The sequence below is a fragment of the Fringilla coelebs genome (genome assembly GCF_963513975.1).
Source record: "Fringilla coelebs genome assembly, chromosome: 6".
In the NCBI taxonomy this organism is placed as follows: domain Eukaryota; kingdom Metazoa; phylum Chordata; class Aves; order Passeriformes; family Fringillidae; genus Fringilla; species Fringilla coelebs.
In genome coordinates this window covers 21,464,060-21,482,701 of record NC_140034.1, presented here as the reverse complement: position 1 = coordinate 21,482,701, position 18,642 = coordinate 21,464,060, and the positions used below count along the sequence as shown (strand labels likewise).

The 18,642-nt window shown below is 40.5% G+C and overlaps 1 protein-coding gene across 6 annotated transcripts in view; it reads left to right on the top strand.

Annotated features, from left to right (window-relative positions):
* The window catches only part of NRXN3 (neurexin 3), a gene marked incomplete at both ends in the record, with an annotated part of 894,988 nt that overhangs the window by 237,516 nt on the left and 638,830 nt on the right, over window positions 1–18,642 (top strand). For all 6 annotated transcript variants that reach the window (XM_084208337.1, XM_084208338.1, XM_084208342.1 and 3 more), the window contains 2 exons: window positions 1,721–2,159; window positions 7,199–7,582. In XM_084208337.1, the coding sequence (XP_084064463.1) occupies window positions 1,721–2,159; window positions 7,199–7,582 (823 nt within the window). The remainder of the gene's footprint in view (window positions 1–1,720; window positions 2,160–7,198; window positions 7,583–18,642) is intronic.

The following is an 18,642-nucleotide window of genomic DNA, read 5'->3' as shown; positions in this document are numbered from 1 at the left end:
CAGTGGAAGGAGGTGTATGGTCTCTCTAATGAGAGCATTTGATGTGATTAATCTGTAGAATAAAACTACTACAGTCCCACAAATTGAAAATGAATTTTATTCCTGTTGCAGTTATTAATAGCCTTGATGTTTCTGATGCCTGTGTGAGGGCAGAGCACGTTATTAGGAATTGGACCCAGTTACTGTGGGTTAGTACTGTCCTCTGCTGGGAAAAACTAGAGCTTTGTGCCGTTTCTCAAAATGGGATTTAACAGCTGGCCTCTCCTTTCACTCTGCGTTTTGTCTTTGCAACAGGAAAATCCGACTGCACCGGGGAAATTCTCCTTTAAAGCTTAGAGAATGCTGAAAATGTTTGCCAGCTACGAATGTATCGAATCACGATTTAATTTATTTTTCCATCTTGAAGTTACCTAATTTATAAGCTTATGCCTCGTTCTTTCTCTCATTTGCCTTTTAATATTTACTGCATACACATTTCTCTGACTTTCCTGTCCTAATAGTAGAAGTAACAATGCGTATCTCCTTTCCTTTCTATTTTCATAACAAATTGCTGACAATTCCTCCTGATAAGATTTTGAAAGCAGAAATCAAATGTTTGTATATATATGCTATATGTGACAGACACAAAGTATTTTAGAATAATAACCCCTTAGAAGAAATTAGAATCACTGAAAAAGAATTCAATAAAAATTGTGCTAGTTGCAGAAGTGGTTTTACTTGCTGTATGTGCATTACAGCTCTGCATTTAGCAAGTGTGGAAGGTGATAGAGAGGAAGTACAGTTTACAAGTATTTCAATTTTGTGCCTTCTCCAGTTCCTGCCTCTGTGAGAATGGCATGAGCCAGAGAAGAGTCTGCTTTCCAGGAATTCATTTTGTACCTGAGAAAAAGAGAAGAGTAGGAGGTCTGGGCTCCTGAGTAAACCAGACATGCTCAGGAGTGCTTGCCTGTTTGAGACTCTTCCCTTGGCTAATTTCAATCCATGTAGCAGGAATAGACCCCAGAGTTCTATTCTTAACCCAGAGAAAGTGAGAGTCCAGGCACTGAAAATGTGCAGGTTTTTATGTGTTAGCACGAAAATTGTTGGTTTCTTGAAGTAAGGGAAGCTGTAGAGATATTTCCATGGCAAGCTTGTGTCAGTAGTGATCTAAGATTTCTTGCTCAGAGACTTTTGTTATTTTTTTCTTCAGGACCCACAGGGCAATCACTAACAGTTCACAGCAACTTGCTGAAATTTTTTTTGCGTCTCTCTCCTGGTAGTTAAGTAGGCTACAGGAATAATAGAGAAATGACAGTGGTACCAAGTTCCTGGCTGTGGCTAGTAGAGATGGACATGGAGGTTACACTTTGTAATGTATTTTATGTGGGATTTATGCAAATATAACAGCACGGTACCAGACACACACTGGATTTTATGTACAGAAGCTTTAACAGCTGAGTGGGCCTGTGGTAGAGTTAATTGTTCTCACTGCCCTTCAGTTAAATATTGTCTTCTCACTGCTTATCTGATCTCAAGTCATTGCAAAGTACCCACTGCTGTCATTTCTATACACTCTTCTGGTTCAACTCGCTCCCTCTGTCATGATGTCAGACTCTTGGACTCTCTCCTTTCCTCTCCCTACTGCCTTTTGGGAAAAGTTTATCTCCCATGGCTGAAAGTAATTGGGGTGTTTGTATTGTATGCAGGATTGATGTATGATACTTTTCCTTGTGTCTGGCAGGTTGTTTATAAGAATAATGACATTCGTCTGGAGCTGTCTCGCTTGGCACGGATTGGTGATACTAAGATGAAGATCTATGGGGAAGTGAAATTTGTATGTGAAAATGTGGCTACACTGGATCCCATCAGCTTCGAGACACCTGAGGCCTATATTAGTCTGCCTAAATGGAATACCAAGAGGATGGGCTCCATCTCATTCGATTTCCGAACCACCGAACCCAATGGACTGATCCTTTTCACCCACGGCAAGCCTCAGGAGAGGAAAGATACCAGAAGCCAGAAAAATACAAAGGTGGACTTTTTTGCAGTTGAGCTTCTAGATGGAAACCTCTACTTGCTGTTGGACATGGGCTCTGGGACCATTAAAGTCAAGGCCACCCAGAAGAAAGCCAATGATGGAGAGTGGTATCATGTGGATATTCAACGAGATGGAAGATCGGGTAGAGTTATAACTTTTTCTTAAATAGATTCATATTTCAGATTCAGACCTAGGTCTATGTAGTAATTCTCAGTCACCTTCTTTACAAAGTTTAGTGTTATTCCAGTGGTGTTTATCCAGCAAGGCAAAGATGTGAATGGTTTTCATTAAATGTTTTGATTAAATGTGTATTGTGAACTTTGAATAGCACATCACAGAGGTAATCTATTAATATTTTATTCACAGTCCTCAGATATTCTGGACATATATTTGCAATTTCATGCACAGTTATGGTGATGATTTCTTTCTGGGCCATGGTAAGGTTTAAGGTCCTTCAGTACCATTGTTCTCAGTTTGAGAAATTGTTCCTGATCTACCTTGGGTTTCAAGATTTGGGATCTTGTTGTGAGAAAAATAACAGTAATGGGCACAACCAGTAACAAAATTGTGGCTACAGATGAACATTTTCATCCCGTTCTGTTTCTTTTAGTATCCTGCACTTTTGAGTTAGGTTTCATTACTCTTTAGAATGACGGATTCTAGTCTTTAAATCTGAGGCATCATTCAGTGGATGTTTCTTTTATTTCTTTGCAGCTTCTCATTTTCAAATATGGGTTTTAGTTTATTTCTAAAAATACATTTACCATGCAATTGCCAAGTGATATTTTTATTGTTTCCAGTGCTGAATATCAAGCTAACATACTCATGACCTACTCTGAAATTGTGGAGGAAAAAAAAAATGCTCAGTTATTGTAGCTTGATCTAGAGAATAACAATTACACTTCAATTTTTTTCTGAACCGTTGGTATCTCAAAGCCCTCGCTTCAAAAGGAATTGTGCTTACATTTGCCAGTAGATTTGAGATTTGTTCTGGTGGTCTCCAGATGATAGTTTTAGTTCCCTAATTTTATGTTTCCAGTTGCTGAACACTATCAGTATAGGGAATGCAGTGCAAGAATTTGCTTCCCTTGAGTTTTTAGAAGAGCTGACTTTGGGATACCATGCAAGGCCTAGCTGTGTTTGAACAGGTCTTTGCCTGAAGCTGTTTTTTCCTTTGATGATGGGAGTAGTTTCTTTGTGTTTGGCATGGCGTGCTGCTTGGACTTAATACGTGTGGTTATATATTGCTATCTCCTAAAGACATCGATAGGAGCATTTTACAAAGGAAGCCACAAATAAATAAATAAATGGAGCTTTGATTTCTTTAGAATTGCTAAAATTTAATTAACTTCCAGGGGTAAACTCAATTAGCTCTGTTTCTTACTGACTTCAGTTTTGCTTGCTCACTTGGGGACTGCCTCTTCCCTGAAGAAGCAGCTACAGAGACAGAAGAGACAGAAATTACACAGGCTCTATGCAAAGAATTTTTGCAAAACCCTACCAAGAGGGACTCGTGTTAATTTGGACACATTCACAGGAGGGTGTGGCAGACACATTAATACTTGATGGATGGCACAGTAGGGCTGACTCGTTTGTCATTTGGCAGGGAGGTTTATGATGCTCTGGACACTGATTAGAGGTAACAGATTTTGAAACAGTTTTCTCAACAAGAAAGAACGTGTTCGTATCATGTCTTGACTTTTTTTTTTTTTTTTTTGTTTTTTGTTTTTTTTTGGTTTTTTTTGTTTTTAAATTTTGTTGTGTTCTCTGCTCACAATGAATACTTAGTTAGTGATCCTAACGACTGATGTCTTGTGTCCAGGGTATTGGCATTGATTTCTTCACATTGTACCTTCAGTCACTATTATCCAAAGACAATTTGGATAAGTGTGAAAAAGGAGTTCAAGACCTCTTCTTGTTTAGTCCTTGGCTTTTCCTCCACATGTGGACTGGAGAATGGTTACACCTTGAAGAGTTTTTTGCCCCCAGTATAGTTGACTATAATTTAGAAACTGAAACAATTAATTTATTTAATGGGGGCTAAAAACACCCTTTTGAGTTTAATGAGTGAGTAACCTGCAAATTCTGATTCTCATTCTAAAGCAGCAAGGCCTATGTTAAGTGTCATCTCTCTCTGTTTTTTCCCATTTCTATAATAGTCCAAAACTTCAGGTTCTGCTGATCTAAAATAGCTTAAAAATCCAAATATTCACTATTGCAGTGCACTAAGGCAGGGAAGCTTGGCAGTCATGCTCAGATAACCTCTGGCATCTCTGGTCCCTTTAGGTCTTGTGTATGCTTCAGTCTGTGTTGGCTACTAGAGCAACAAAAGCTGGTTTTGTCTTTCTGCTCTGACAGAAGCTGGCAGTGTGGGCATGGACACCTAACCTTTCTGTCTTTTCTTAAAGGTCCTGTTACCTTTCTGTCCTTTGAGAAAGCCCCCAGCAGGTTCACAAAATCTGTCACAGTTTCTAGCTGGGGAACAGTAAGTATTTTACTCAGGATGATGTTTTCAGCTAGTCATCAGCTACAAGCTGGTGTGTGGGAAGTCACACAGGACTTCCCACCTGATCAGGCACTAAAAATCTTACTAGATGGTTTGGTTTACAGTTGTATCAGTGCACTGTTTGGTGTGCCTGTTCTGCCCTCAGGGGGTGTTTTGGTCTGTTCTTCAGTCTAGTACAAAGAGGAGATGGCACTGCAGAGCAGATGCTTAGAAGCCTCTGATTTCTCAAGATGGACTTGGATCTCCTCTAAGCAGAGTGGAAAACATGGGATTCTAGAGGGGAAAAAAAAAAAAGTCAGCTTATGTGAGTGCTCTTTTCTAGGATCAATACAGAATTTCTCCATCTCAGCAGCTTGGTCTTAAAAGTGCTGTTCATCCAAACTAGTGCCCTCTCCTTGCAGGAGTTATTGCAGGGTACAAAACACTCAGAATGTTTAGGTTGCTGACTAGCCTATTTCTTGTTCACCATCTCACCATCTTTTTCCAGGTTTTACACTTCATATTATCCAATATTTCTTGTCTTTTAGAGGGTTTCTTTATCTTTGCGGCATTTGCACATGTTTGTTCTCTCCACAGTAGCAGCTGTCTAGAGCTCAGCCCTCGGTGTTTTGGTGCTAACCTTTAGAGTAATATGTACTCTACAGGCTGCTTTTGAGAAAAAGCAGTGGAGATGCTGGAAAGGGAGTTGTGTTCCCATGGCTCCATGACATGGTGCCTGTGTGACAGTGAGTGTGTTGTCACATTTTCTCTTTCCTTATTTTATAAAAGAGAAAATGCCTGTGGTGCTCCAGCTTGTTGATACAAAATGATTCATCAAATAAATGTGGTTCTCTTTGAGCCTTTAATTTGTAATGCCTCTGTTGCTTCTGACACTCTGCTGCCTCCAATATTATCCCTCAATTATTATGGAAAATTACACACATGGAATATCTTGTGTCTGTGCCATAATTCTCTAAGAAGGTCCCTCTTACAACTGAAGAAAAGGTGCGTGTACATAACTGTACTTTTTTACAGAGACAATAGATAGAGTTAACTCTATTAACTCTCCTTCCTTATTGTAGGGGTGTCTGATAAAAATCCAATGATGTGGAATTAATCTTAAAGCTTGGACAGTGTCTCTGAAGACAGACTGTCTTAATGACAAGGCAATTTGATATGATGATTTATAGCTAGAGAGAGTGAATTGCTGATTTTTAGATGAGTGTCTAGCGGGCAGATATCCCTATCACAGAAACTGCTGAATGCTTTTCAGAGTAGTACACTGTTCTGGAATCTGAGAGATGTGCATTATGTTCCCTGTTTTTCTTTGGATGCACTATCTGACCTTAAACAAATCACTTTGCTTTTCTGTATCTGTTTTAAATATTCTGATTATATTTCTGTATTATGTGTTCTAATTATTTTATGTGCTGGGACAATTTCTTGAAATACATGTGAATGACCTCAATGCAGTATGCCTACATTTGATTTGGAGCATATGGAAGCTATCACAGTTTTAATAATAACTGTTCACATATAAGTTTGTCTCTCTCTTTCTCAATTATCCTGTATAAAATATAAACTAGAAAACTTTCTTTGTAAAGCTATACAATATTTTATTTTGGGACAAACTTCTGGAGAGTTCTAGTTCAATCTAGACTTTCTTCAGGATTGTGTGCAGTTGAGCTTTGAATGCCTTCAGTCTGGTAAACCTCTCTGAGGTTTCTGCTTCTGTGTTTGACCACTTCTGTGGTGAAAAATGTCCTTTTCTATGGAGTTGGAGATTCCCTTATGTTGTGGCTAGAATGGTACTCTCCCATTCAGTGGTCCTGTTGAGACTCTGCAAATCACATTGCTCACTTGCTTCCCCTGGCCATGCCCCTTTCCGCTACTGCAAAGAATGATGTCTGTTCTGGCTGGAGCCAGGACACCCTACTGCGGCTGGTGTCTCTTGCCACTACAAGTTCACAGTGCTAATTCATGATCAAGGTTCGAGTTTTCTGCCATGTTTCCCGGTCCTGTTCTGCAGAGTTGCTCCTTAGCCAGCTGGTCATTGGCCTGTACTTATGTGTGAGGCTTTTGTGACTCGGGTCTTGTAGGACTTTGTATTTTTTGGTTTTGATTTACATGAAACACTGCTATCAGTTCTTTGCTCCACCTTGCAAAGATTTCTCTAAATGGTAACCCAGCGCTTTCCCCAATGCATCAGCCATTCTCTCCAAGTCATTTACAAAAGTGTCTATGTTGGTCCAGGTTTGGAGGTATTGATGAAGTGTTTTCCAAAAGAGCTATATAGTGGGAATTAAAATGCTCTTGTGTATCTTTTTTTCTCTCTAGTCTTTATGCCATCAAATTCCTGTGTGTTCTCAATAAGATTTGCCTTTGCTGGATGAATACCATTGAATAATGCTCAAATTTTACATACAATTATTTATCTACTGAATTATTATGCTTCTGACTTCTTAATGCAATTTGGGATACAGATGTATGATCAGTCCCCACATGGAAGTACTTAGGACCTGTGGATCAGGAGGAGAGGGAGCTGTGTGAAGGACACTGTTAAAATGCCATTTGGGTAGGAAAGAATCTTCACTCTCCTGTGCTGAACTTTAAACCTCACTCAGTTATTGGAAAAAAATGAACTGAGCTGAGTCTGTAGTTGAAAGTGTTGATGTCTCCTTATCTTCCTCGTTTAGGTACAATATCAGTGAACAGCCGACGCACCCCTTTCACCGCTAGCGGGGAGAGTGAGATCCTGGATCTGGAAGGTGACATGTACCTGGGTGGGCTGCCAGAGAACCGGGCAGGACTCATCCTTCCCACAGAGCTCTGGACGGCGATGCTGAACTACGGCTACGTCGGCTGCATCCGAGACTTGTTCATCGACGGGCGAAGCAAGAACATCCGGCAGCTGGCAGAGGCGCAGAACGCCGCCGGGGTCAAGTCCTCCTGCTCCCGCCTCAGCACCAAGCAGTGCGACAGCTACCCCTGTAAGAACAACGCGGTCTGCAAGGATGGCTGGAACCGCTTCATTTGTGACTGCACGGGCACTGGCTACTGGGGTAGAACGTGTGAGCGAGGTAAGCTGTGTTTGCTGGCTTCAGTTACACAAAGCTGAAGGTGTGCATGAGAGCAAGAACAAAATCCAGTGTTCCAATAAGATTCTCCCCTGCCCTTGTTGGCTTCCCAATTCTAAAAGTTCCAGTCCCCACAGTAGGAAAACTTTCTTCTCTGATGGTTTCCTTCCAGTCTTTTCCATTTTGTTTCATGAACTTACTTGGCCACTTCCCTCCCTAAGCCTTCTGAAGATCTTTTCTTCAGGTTCCAGAGTTTCTTTAGCTAAGTATGGTTTGTTGTCTGAGGTGGAAAATGCAGCTTCATGTGAGAAGTCTCAAACAAATTACTGGAAACTGTACCAAGTGTGAGCTTCAGTTATGGAGATTTTTCCTGCACAGGATGGATGATGATCCCAGTTCTATCTGGGTTTCCTGGTTTTTTTTGTCTTGTAAAATTTCCTTGGTGGCTGGTTATGAGTAAAGCCAACTAATGGGATAGTGTTAAAAGCAGTATGTCTCCAAGTTCATCTCTGGTAAGGCAGATCTGAAGGAGATTCATGGGAAAGTCTCTGCATGTTATTGATACTCATACAGATCTGTGATTTAAAGACATGTGATTTGGAGATATGAGGCCCAGGTGATGCTTGTGTAGGCCGGCAAATTTTCTGTGTGTTACAGATCACATGGAAAGGATTTACTAGTGGAAGATATTTGAACTATGTATTTCTTAAGTACATAGGTGGTTCCATTAATTGCTATCATTATTATGCTGCTGCCACCATCAGAAGGAGGCAGGTGAGGGGTTTTACAGAAAAAGATGGGGCTAAGATCGGTTCCAAAAAACTCCCACCTCTCTAGAGGGTGTTTTCTTATTTTATATTATTTTTATATTTCTGTTAATATCTGGCCATTAGCACTTCATTTGAGCTAAATTGCATTCACAGTACACCCAAGAAATTACAGTAAACAATTAGCAGAGTCTTAGGGCTTTCAGTCCCTTCTTGATGTCACCTCACTTGGCACCATGGTGATAGCATGTGTCTTAGAACTCAAAATTCAGATATTTTTGAACTTGTGCTATAAATATTTGAGCAACACCTTTCCCACTTAGTGCATTTTTCAATATTAATCTTAGTAGCATGTCACTTATGAGGAAGAACATGAAATTTAGCTACAATGCATAAAATATTAGGCATAATTGAGATTTGGAATTCATTCACTCTACAGAGGATTTTCTTCATTGCAGAAATTTTTTGTTAATGACCAAAATTCTTCCTATATGGATAGGATTTTTAGGTTTTCAAGTACAAGTTCTGTGATTGTTCATAAAACTGCTCACAGACAGTAATTCATTGCATGCTGCCCTAAGCAGCAATAGTAGTTAATTGCCAGTGGGCCTTAAAACAGCTGAAGCATCAACGCTGCCATCCATGCTGGGGGAACATGGGTGAAAATGTAAGATTCATGGGCATCAGCTATGCCAATGTCGGCTCAGCAGTTCCCTCTTTTGAATACATGGGATTTGAAAACTCTGGAAAACATCAGATAGAAGTTTTCTTAGCCATAGCCTTGGGAATTGTTTGGCCAGTTGTTGTGTGATTAGGTTTTATACAAACAGGATAAAAGGAAGTGTTACCCATAAATGCATTGTATAACAAAAATGGCATGTATGTTTGCCCTTGGTCTCTGTTTAGTATTAGGAGTGACTGGCTCTGTGATTCAGGGCTTCATGCAGTCTGTCTCATGTCCATTTCCTGAACCTGGCTCTCAGGAGAGAATCCAAAGTTAACAGTGACATAAAGAAGAGGGTTTGTGTCATGAACCTTTATATATCAATGGCATTATCTTTTACTATTTTTATTGTCAGTGAAAAGAAATCAGTAGGTTAAAAGCATGTAAGCATTTTAATTTGGGAGAAATTAATATCAAGGCAGGCCTGAGATCTATAACTTGGCTGTGCTCTGATGTGAATCAGTCTGAATTTGGGAGATACATTTATGAATTAGTGCCTAGTATGGGAACTTGAGGTCATAATAAATATATTTTAGAATCAGAGTGTATTTAAGGTGAACAAAACTGTGATGATACACTTCAGAACAGTATAAAAGATGTATGCAAAGGTCCTAATCCTGAGAAATTAATTTTGTCTGTAAGTAGAAACCACAGACCCGTTGCTGGTTTAGTCCCAGTGCCAGTGCCAGGCAAAACATGGCACTATAATGCCTGTTGCTCCTTGGCAATGGGAGAAGCAGCTCACAGGGAATAAATATTTGAGACTGGATATGTGAAAAAAATTGTACAAATTGAAGTGCATTTGGGTCCAGAATATTTATGTGGTGTTACATAGGAGCTTCATACTGCTCTGATAGAAATACTTAATGTCAACAACTGCCTTAGTGCTCAATGATTTTGCCTCCAAAACCAAAAAGCATTGCTGGCTACCAATGATACTTTTCATTCTCCTGGTCTGACACCCCAGGATTACTTCAAGTCCTGATTACATCTGGTCTGTGATCCTAACAGTGTTGGAAGGAGAATGGTTGAGATGGAGACTGGGAAGGGAATCAAAGTGAGGGATGCTGCCATGCCACAGTGGCACTGCTGTGTAGTGACTGATGAGCTGCCACAGGAGTGGCAGGGCAGCCAGGCTGGTGCATAAGGGTAGGAATGAAGGAGCAGGCTAGATCTTGTAATATGGGACAGCTACTGGCCCACTTTTGCAGTTTGCCATCTCTCACTTTATTGTTTTCTTACGCTTCTGTCCTGCTAAAAGAGGAGTGTAACTCCTGCAGCCCAAGATGTGTGATCAAGGGTTAAGGGGCAGGGGAGCCTAGAGTGAGGAATCTCCTGTGCTTGGTGACTATCCGGAAAATCAGTCCTAATGACAAAGCAAAGTGCATATGTAACATTAGTTAAAGTACTAAAAATAGGAAGGACATACGTACAGCTCTTGGAACAGAAGCAGATGATCAATATGTTGTTGATGATAAAGTCTACCTCCCACCTTCCAGGTATAAGATTTCTACATTTATAATGCTTATTTCTCATACATTTTATACTTTGTGATATGAAGGACATTGTACATTTAAAAGGGACTAAAAAGGACATTGATTGTGTCAGCTAGAAAAGAAGTCTGGGTTCCTTTTATTCATGGTAGAACAATACAAATACACAGTATTCAATATGTCACTTCTATCTAAAGCCTGTGGGAGTTTGTCTGTCAGTGAAATAACACCTCTGTATATTCAGCCAGCTACACTGGATGCAACATTTGGTTACTGTGGTCTGCTCAAGGCAGTACTTCTGTGCAGATAGGAAAACCTTGCTGTAACTGGAGTTTGACAGGGAATAGAACAGAAAGCTGCTGCCAAGGCCTCAAATTCATTCTTACAATTCCAGTATCTAGTCATTATTTTGGTATCGGCAGTGATGTAAGCAGACAAAGGTCTTAGCAGTCTGAAAGTGTCATAGTTTCTAATAGTAATGTAGTTTCTCCTTGGGTTATTGAAATTTCATGGAAGAGATGGGGCAAGGCATGGGAAAGACCAGACTGTGCTTTCATGGGTCATAAGGGCTCAGTGCCAGGCTGTGAGGCTGAGCAAAGGCAGCAGCAAATGCTGGCAGTTAGCTTGCTATGGTCCCCATTTCACACCTTCCACCAGAGACCATGATGACCAGGTAACACACTGTTATTTTCTTAAATCCTTGCTTCTCATCCTCTGTCACCTTTCCACAATGGTTTTCTACTAAGCAGTCAAACTCAGTGTGACTATGTTGCAAATATAGTAAAGAAAGGCAAGAAAAAGAGAAGAAGCTAATAGACAGGACACAATTCCTCCTGCAAGTGATGCTCTGACTGCCCTGCAATGTGGTAATGATCTCACCTCCCCCTGCTCCCTGAGCTCTCTTGCACTGCTGTTAAATATGGTGAAGAGAAAGATTTAATCAAGCCAAAAAGACTCCTAAACTTAATTTAGTTTTGGATAGCTCTTAAACGAATCACAGGCACAGTGAAGTGGATTGATGATGATATTTATAATTGCAAGTGCATGCTGAGACTTTTTACTGAGTTTGCTAGTTTTGGGTTGTGGTGTGCTGGGCATCAGGAAAAAAACCCCAAACCTTGGTGCTTGTGCTGTTGGTAGTATTGAAACATTCTTGCATCCTAGAGTTTTAGAAAAAGTAGAGTACCCGAGAACAGTGTCTGCAGTGCAGCCTCTCTCTTCTGAAGTACCTTGTTTCAACAGCTCTGCTATTCTGCTGGTTAGCTTGAAATAAAGAGCCTAAAATATCTGAAATCCCATGGGAATGCTTCCTGAATGCTTTCTGATCATCAGATATCAATTACTTTGAGGCAATTGATAAAAAGATTCCTCCAGTGATGGATACTATGCTTCCTTCTGTTGCATGTGAGCTGCATGTCCAAACTGAACGTAAGAAAAGTTAGGGTGAGTTCCCAGTCATGTCAGCAAGGGCTGGAGGATTGTTGCAGACATGCAGGGGAGTGGGAAGTGTGGGTTTGTAAAGCAATTGTGAAGGATCTTTGGTGGGTCTTTTTAAGTACTTAATGTCTTCTTTACCCTTTGCCTTGTAATTTGTCAGTGTTTGACATCAGTTGCATCAGGTCATTGCAATTCCCTGTTAATTGCGCTTAAGATGTTAGAGGTAGGAGCTGTTATCTGGCTCATGGAGGATGATGTACTACTTATCTGTGATTGCAAAGTACCCTGGACTTCTCTGAAAAGGACCTCAAAGCCCTGGCATTAACTAAGCAGGAGGAGGGGAATGTGAGTTGTATTCAAATTATCTGTTTTCTGTAGCTACTGTGTAGCTACTGGGCTCAAAAGGATGCATGAGGACTGTTTGGTGGATCTTGAAAATTCTCTGCACCCTTTCCTTCTACTGAAACACTGAGAGTGGCTGCAGAAGACAAGAGCCCAGGGAGAACTCTAAGCAAAAGACAACTGAAAGTCCAGTAATTTTAGGCCAATGAGAATCAAATGTTGTTGATCAGTCACTTTTTAACATTTTCTCCTACTTAAATGGTTTGACTGCAGTTTGCTTGGACTTTTTTTGTAAAGAAGTATATAATATTGGAAAAGGTAGGTTGGTGTGAGACTTCCAATCATTTAAGAGTGAAATAAAAGATGTTGAGGTTTAGATTTTAAACCTCAGAAGGCATTTGCTCAGAACTGGACACAGCCTGAGTCCTTTCCAGGGAAAGGGGGGAAAAAAAAAGGCTTGTTCCAGCTGAGCTGGAACAGCTCCTTTGCTGAGCTGCATTCAGTGTTTATTGCAGAAAAACAGAAATATCCCATTCTGGTTCTTCTCCCAAGGGCTGGAACCAGTGCTCCTTTCTTTTGGCTCACAGATGGACAACTAACATCCTGAGCAAAGCAGCCTTCTTCTGTGTTTTGTGGTAAGCTCTCTGTGAGCAGCAACACTTCTGCTGTTAACAACGGTGATGTTGAGCATAGGGCTGCACATTTTATTATCTGCCAAGTGCCTTTGCAGCAGTGTTTTCTAAGAACAGTTTAATGACAATACACTTCTTCCCATTATGTATGCAATGAAGGGAGATGTTGTAAAATTACTGGTAATAAGAACTGCTGTGGAACCATTTACTACACAGGATAAGTGCTGCATACTTTGCTGTCTCAAGCACAGGTAGCAGGTTAGATTTCTTTTTAATTTTAGTGAAGATGTTTGATGATAATCACATCTTAGAAGGTTTGTTTAAAGCAGCTCATAAGTGTTGATGCCTTTTGGACTGTCCAGACCTTCTGAGTATGCAGTGAAATGTTAGATAACTGAATAGCTTTTCCTGTAGGACTGATGGCTCCCAGTAGAGATGGGCACATTAGGAGAAAAGTCTTGGATGCAATGTTTTTGATTCTTTTAATTCTTGCTAGATCTTGAACAGTCAAGGACTTAAGAAAATCAAAAGATCAGAATAATTCTTTTGATTTCATCATATAAAGTAGGATGTTAGAAAATAGGTCTGTTCTAGACCTCATCTATTCACTGACTTACTAGTACCAGAAGGGTCCCTATTGTACAGTTTCCCAAATTGTCACCAAACTGCAGAAAAAAAAGTTCCATCTGAATTTAGCCAAACAATTTCATACAATCCCTTCACACCCATCTTAATTTGTTTATCACTAATTTTGTGGTAAAATCTCCATTAAACATGATCTGAAGAATGTTAACTTTCCTAAGAGCATTTTATGTGAGAAGTTAATTTTCTCACTTGCCATCAATCCATTTGTAACACTTGTGGCTGATTCCTTTATGACTGGCCCAGACAGCTACTACTGTGGAAGATGCTGTTCACAGACCTGCTCAAGATACACCTGGCTTTATGTGATTAGCTCCCTTAGATCTCTCCTTAGAGACTGACTGTCAGACCAGAAGGCTACTGTTAGTTGCATAAATGCTGGATTATTCTGCTTATTAGGCTTTTATGTATCCTCCATTTTATAATTCTTTCCTTATCTTCTATGGGATAACTTCTGTGCTAGCATTCAAAAAATTCTCATGATGCTCATTAGATGTTGTGTTAGCTCCAATAAGGACAATTCAGCCAAGAAGGGCTTGTAAGGAAAGAAAAGAAAAAAATTAAGGAACAATTTAAAAGTCTCTCACTTTTGTGGATTTACGTTGTGATCCTTACCACTCATTATAACTTTTTTGTCCATAGATATATACATTCAGTCAAAAGCCACTCTGAATATATGTGCTTTCCAGGACCAGTAACTGCATTTGTTGCACTCTAATGCCTTTGTGATATCCTCAGTACAGAAGAGCGTGCAGTTAATTCTGCAGTCAGGGTGATTACATCTGCTTGGGAAAAGACCATTTCATGGGTTTTATGCTGTTGAACTTTAACTTCGAAGAGTCTCGTTGATGTGACAATCTCCAACAGCATCTGCTGAGCAGCTGGAAAATCTGAGACCGTATAAAAACCAACTGATTGTCTCTCCTGTATCGTATAATGTTATGGGTATGATTTTTTAATCCATATGTTCCTCCTGTTTCTTCTTCCTGATTCTATCATCATATGCTTTTGATATTTAAGGCCACTCTTGACTTCCGTGCTGCATGTGAATTTGTTATACTCCAGGTGCTCTTCATCTCATCTGAATATGTTAGTTGGTGGCACAGAAGAAGATAATTTCTGCTGTTTTTCTCTAAACTTCTGTACTTCTGGCTGTTTATTGCTGAGTGTAGCTTTCATAAGGTCTTCCAGTTCAAGAAATATGATTACCCAAAAACTGTATGATTTTGTGTACCGTCAGCTCCTGTAAAGAGCACTAGAACAACAACAACAAAAAGAGATGTTGATGGGTAGGGAAGACCATTTGATTAATGCTTACAGAACATGATACTTTTATTAGTATAGGCCTCTTCTACAGGACCAGTATTATAGTGATGTTTTTGTTTCTCTCCTTTATATATATATAAATCACAGTTCAGAACAATGGTTTCTCCTTAATGTAAGCCACAAAATAAGTCAAGGCACAAAATGTTGTTCAGATAACTCTCAGACTGAAGGACAGCTTGTCACAGCAGGTCAGTTTTGCCTGAATATCACAGTGTCATGGTTTGACCCCAGCCAGCAACCAAGCCCCAAGCAGCTACTCACACATTCCTCCACCATCAGGATCAGGGAGATTATCAGACTCATGGGTTGAGATAAAAACAGTTAAATAGGAAAAGCAAAAGCCGCTTGTACAAGCAAAGCTAAACAAGGAATGTGTTCACCACTTCCCATGGCAGGCAGGTGTTCAGCCATTCAGCCATCTCCAGGAGAGCAGCACCCCATCCCGTGTAGCAGAGACTTGGGAAGATAAGCACCATCATTCCAAATTTCTCCCTCTTCCCCTCACTTTCTATTCTGAGCATGATGACACATGGCCTGGAATATCCCTTTGGTCAGTTTGGGTCACCTGTCCTGACTCTATCTCCTTCCAGCTTCTCGTGCACACTCAGCCCCCTCATTGGTGCGGCAGGATGGACAGCAGAACAGGTCTTGGCTCTGTGTAAGCCCTGCTCAGCAATAACAAAAACATCTCTATGTGGTAAACACTGTTTTCAGCACAGTTCCAAGGCATAGTCCCACACTACTCACTGTGAAGAAAATTAACTCTACCCCAGCAAAAACCAGCACATAGGGGAAGGCAGATTTTAGTAAAACTTAGCTCATTTGAAGAGGTAATTCATCATGATGGAAGGAAAATACATTTTATCCTTTTCACGATATCTTTCCTGGGTTACTCCCTGCAAGACACATGATGGCGTGTTATGATTCTCCCCCACAAAGACAGGAGTAACACAGGTTCTTGTTAATAGATCATTTTGGGTGGATTACAATGAAAGGAGACTGAATGGTCAGTGCTTGAAAATATGCATGTATATATATATATATATATATATATATATATATGGTTTGCTTTAGAACTATTTAGTTGCAATGGAAAGCAGATATGTAGCAGTTTTTGTTATTATCTATTAGTAATATAGCAGCATGAAAGCATAAAAATATTACTTAAGAAAATGAATAGGGAAAAGAGAGCAAGAGAAAGAAAGAATAAGAGTGAAAAGATACATTATCACCATCTGTAGATTCTTTTTTTTTTTTTGAAATAATGGTCTTGATCCCTCTTGATCTGTTGGGGTATTGGGGAAGAAGCCAACAAAACACAAAGTCCAATGGGTTAAAGTAAAGTACACTCTGACTTTGTGGGAATACTCAGGTACCTCCTGTGGGTGGAGGAGATTTCAGTCCTCTGGTCAAAGGCCACAGAAATGAGTCTGGGGGTACTTTGAGGGTCTTTGTTTATGTTCCCTTCTCAGCCTCTGACATCAATCAGTCTAAGTGTGGATGTGACCCTTCCCTGGAGGAGGGGTTGGGGTGTGTGAGGGAGGGCAGTTTGGCATGATAAAAGACACCATCCTGTCTCCACAAGGTCTGCCTCTGATCAGCCTCAAAGCCTGGTTTGCAGCCTTCAGGCAGAGACAGTTCAGCCCCTCTGTCTTATGCAGACTAGGCATTTACACACCCAAAACCTCCCCTCCTTCCTCCAGGGGTGCAAACCTGCCTCAACAAAGCCCCGTGGCATCTCCCCAAATGGGCAAATGTTCTGAGTCAGTCAAGTCTCACAGTATGTCGGATGGATGATCCAGAATGATCTTACTATGAACATGCACCACATCTGTTGTGATTTTTCAGGTGTCCAGAGACTAACTGATGACACTAGGTTCAAGAATTGCTTCAGACTACCTCTGTCTTTGAGTTTCCTACAGCTTAGTGGCTGAACTCAGTCCCTGTGGCTTTATACCCCACTTCCTTTCCATACCCTCCAATCAGACCAGTTTGTGTTTCTGCTGAGACTGCCAATTGTCCGTACAATTAAAGGGACTATCTTGATGGAAGAAGCCAGGATGAAGTAGATTCATTTGTCATGAAAAATTATTTCCAATATTTAAAATTACTATATAGAGACCTTGGAGATGTTATCTGTGAAATTAGCTTTCTCTATCTCCCTGCTTTGCCTAGTGAAAGCCATCATGCTTAAAGGCAGGCACTGGCACAGTGCATTTTCTGTCTCATTTCTTTTCCTCTATTCATCTCAGGGGGAGAGGAAAGACTTGGCATTCATGATGCTCCCTTAATTGACTCTTTCTGCATGTGGAGATAGGCAGTCGTCCCTTGGACACTTTGATTGATTGGATGAGGCTATTATGTGATATGGAAAGGATATGCAGCAGCACAGCCATCACCACAAGCATAGAAAGATCTTATTTGGTGGTATATATTGGCTGCCCCCAGTCTGCTTGGTTTGTCTGTCTTGTCTCAAATGCAGTTATCTCTCAGAGCAGCCCACAGGGTGGTCCTAGTGAATCCATTGCCTCTAGGTACCAGACTCCGAGGCATGGCCCTCCAGAGGGAAACCCTTCTCACTCTCACTGCAAAGGCATCTGAGAATGTATAAAGTAAAGATAATATTAATCATTTTTATTTCTTCCTAGAATTGTCTTTTTTTTTATCCTGGGTAATCGAGAATAAGAGGTTAAAATTGGAAGATAGGGTGCAGAAGAGGGAAACTGCATCCTGATGAATCAAATCTTAATATGAGTTTCAGAGCAACTTCCTGCTCTGTGATGATTATAGGTGGTGAGTCGGTAATAGGTAAAACATAAAACTTAGGCGATATCCATCACATTAAGGCAAAAGTCCTCCCACTAAAAGGACACAGCAGCAAGGAGGGTGTACAAGAAAAACAGCTCCATAATAAGTGCTGTTTGTTGGTCTCATGATGCTTCCATATTTTATGTCCTACAGCTTTTGACTTCTGAAGTTCTGCCTGTTAGGGTGAGGTCCTCTGGTGGTCAGGCTGGACCCTTTGGGTTACCTACCACACAAATCTTATGTTCTTGTGAGCAACAGCATTTTTCCATTTCTGAACAAGAAGGAATTGTAATTCTTCATGTTGTGATACTGCTGAAGGGAGTGAAAGGACAGGGAAGGTTGAAGGAGATTACTGCTGGAAGTTGTATCAAAGCAACAGAGTTTAGGATTCAAATAGAGTCATGTGGAATTAGTTCAGTCTGACTGCCCCAATACCCACAGGCCCTATTTCAAACTGCTGAGAAAGAATAAAATATGGTATTTTAAACAGTGATTTTTTTTTTTATCCACTACCTTTCATTAAATCAGTAAAACGGAAAATAACAATTCAGCCCCTCAGTTGCAAAGCATGTTAGATTGACAGGTCTTGGAGCCCTAGGCTTGTACTTAGAATGAGAAATATATAGAGTACCTCTCCTTTGTATACCTTAGTCATCTCTTGGAGAAGTATTTGCATTAGAGGTTAGGAAATAGGTCAGTCTTTCTGATTTGCCTGGTCTTTGATAAAGCTACAAAGTAGAAGGGTGAAAGGAGGAACTCCTGTTCTATAGCTCTGGTTTCCTTTGCTTTGTGTGTGAAACTGCTGAAGACAGAGAGCCATGAGGCAGCTTAGTGCACCCAGCCTGGGGAGCAGAGCAAGGCTGGAACTAAGCAGAACAAAATCGAGTTTGTG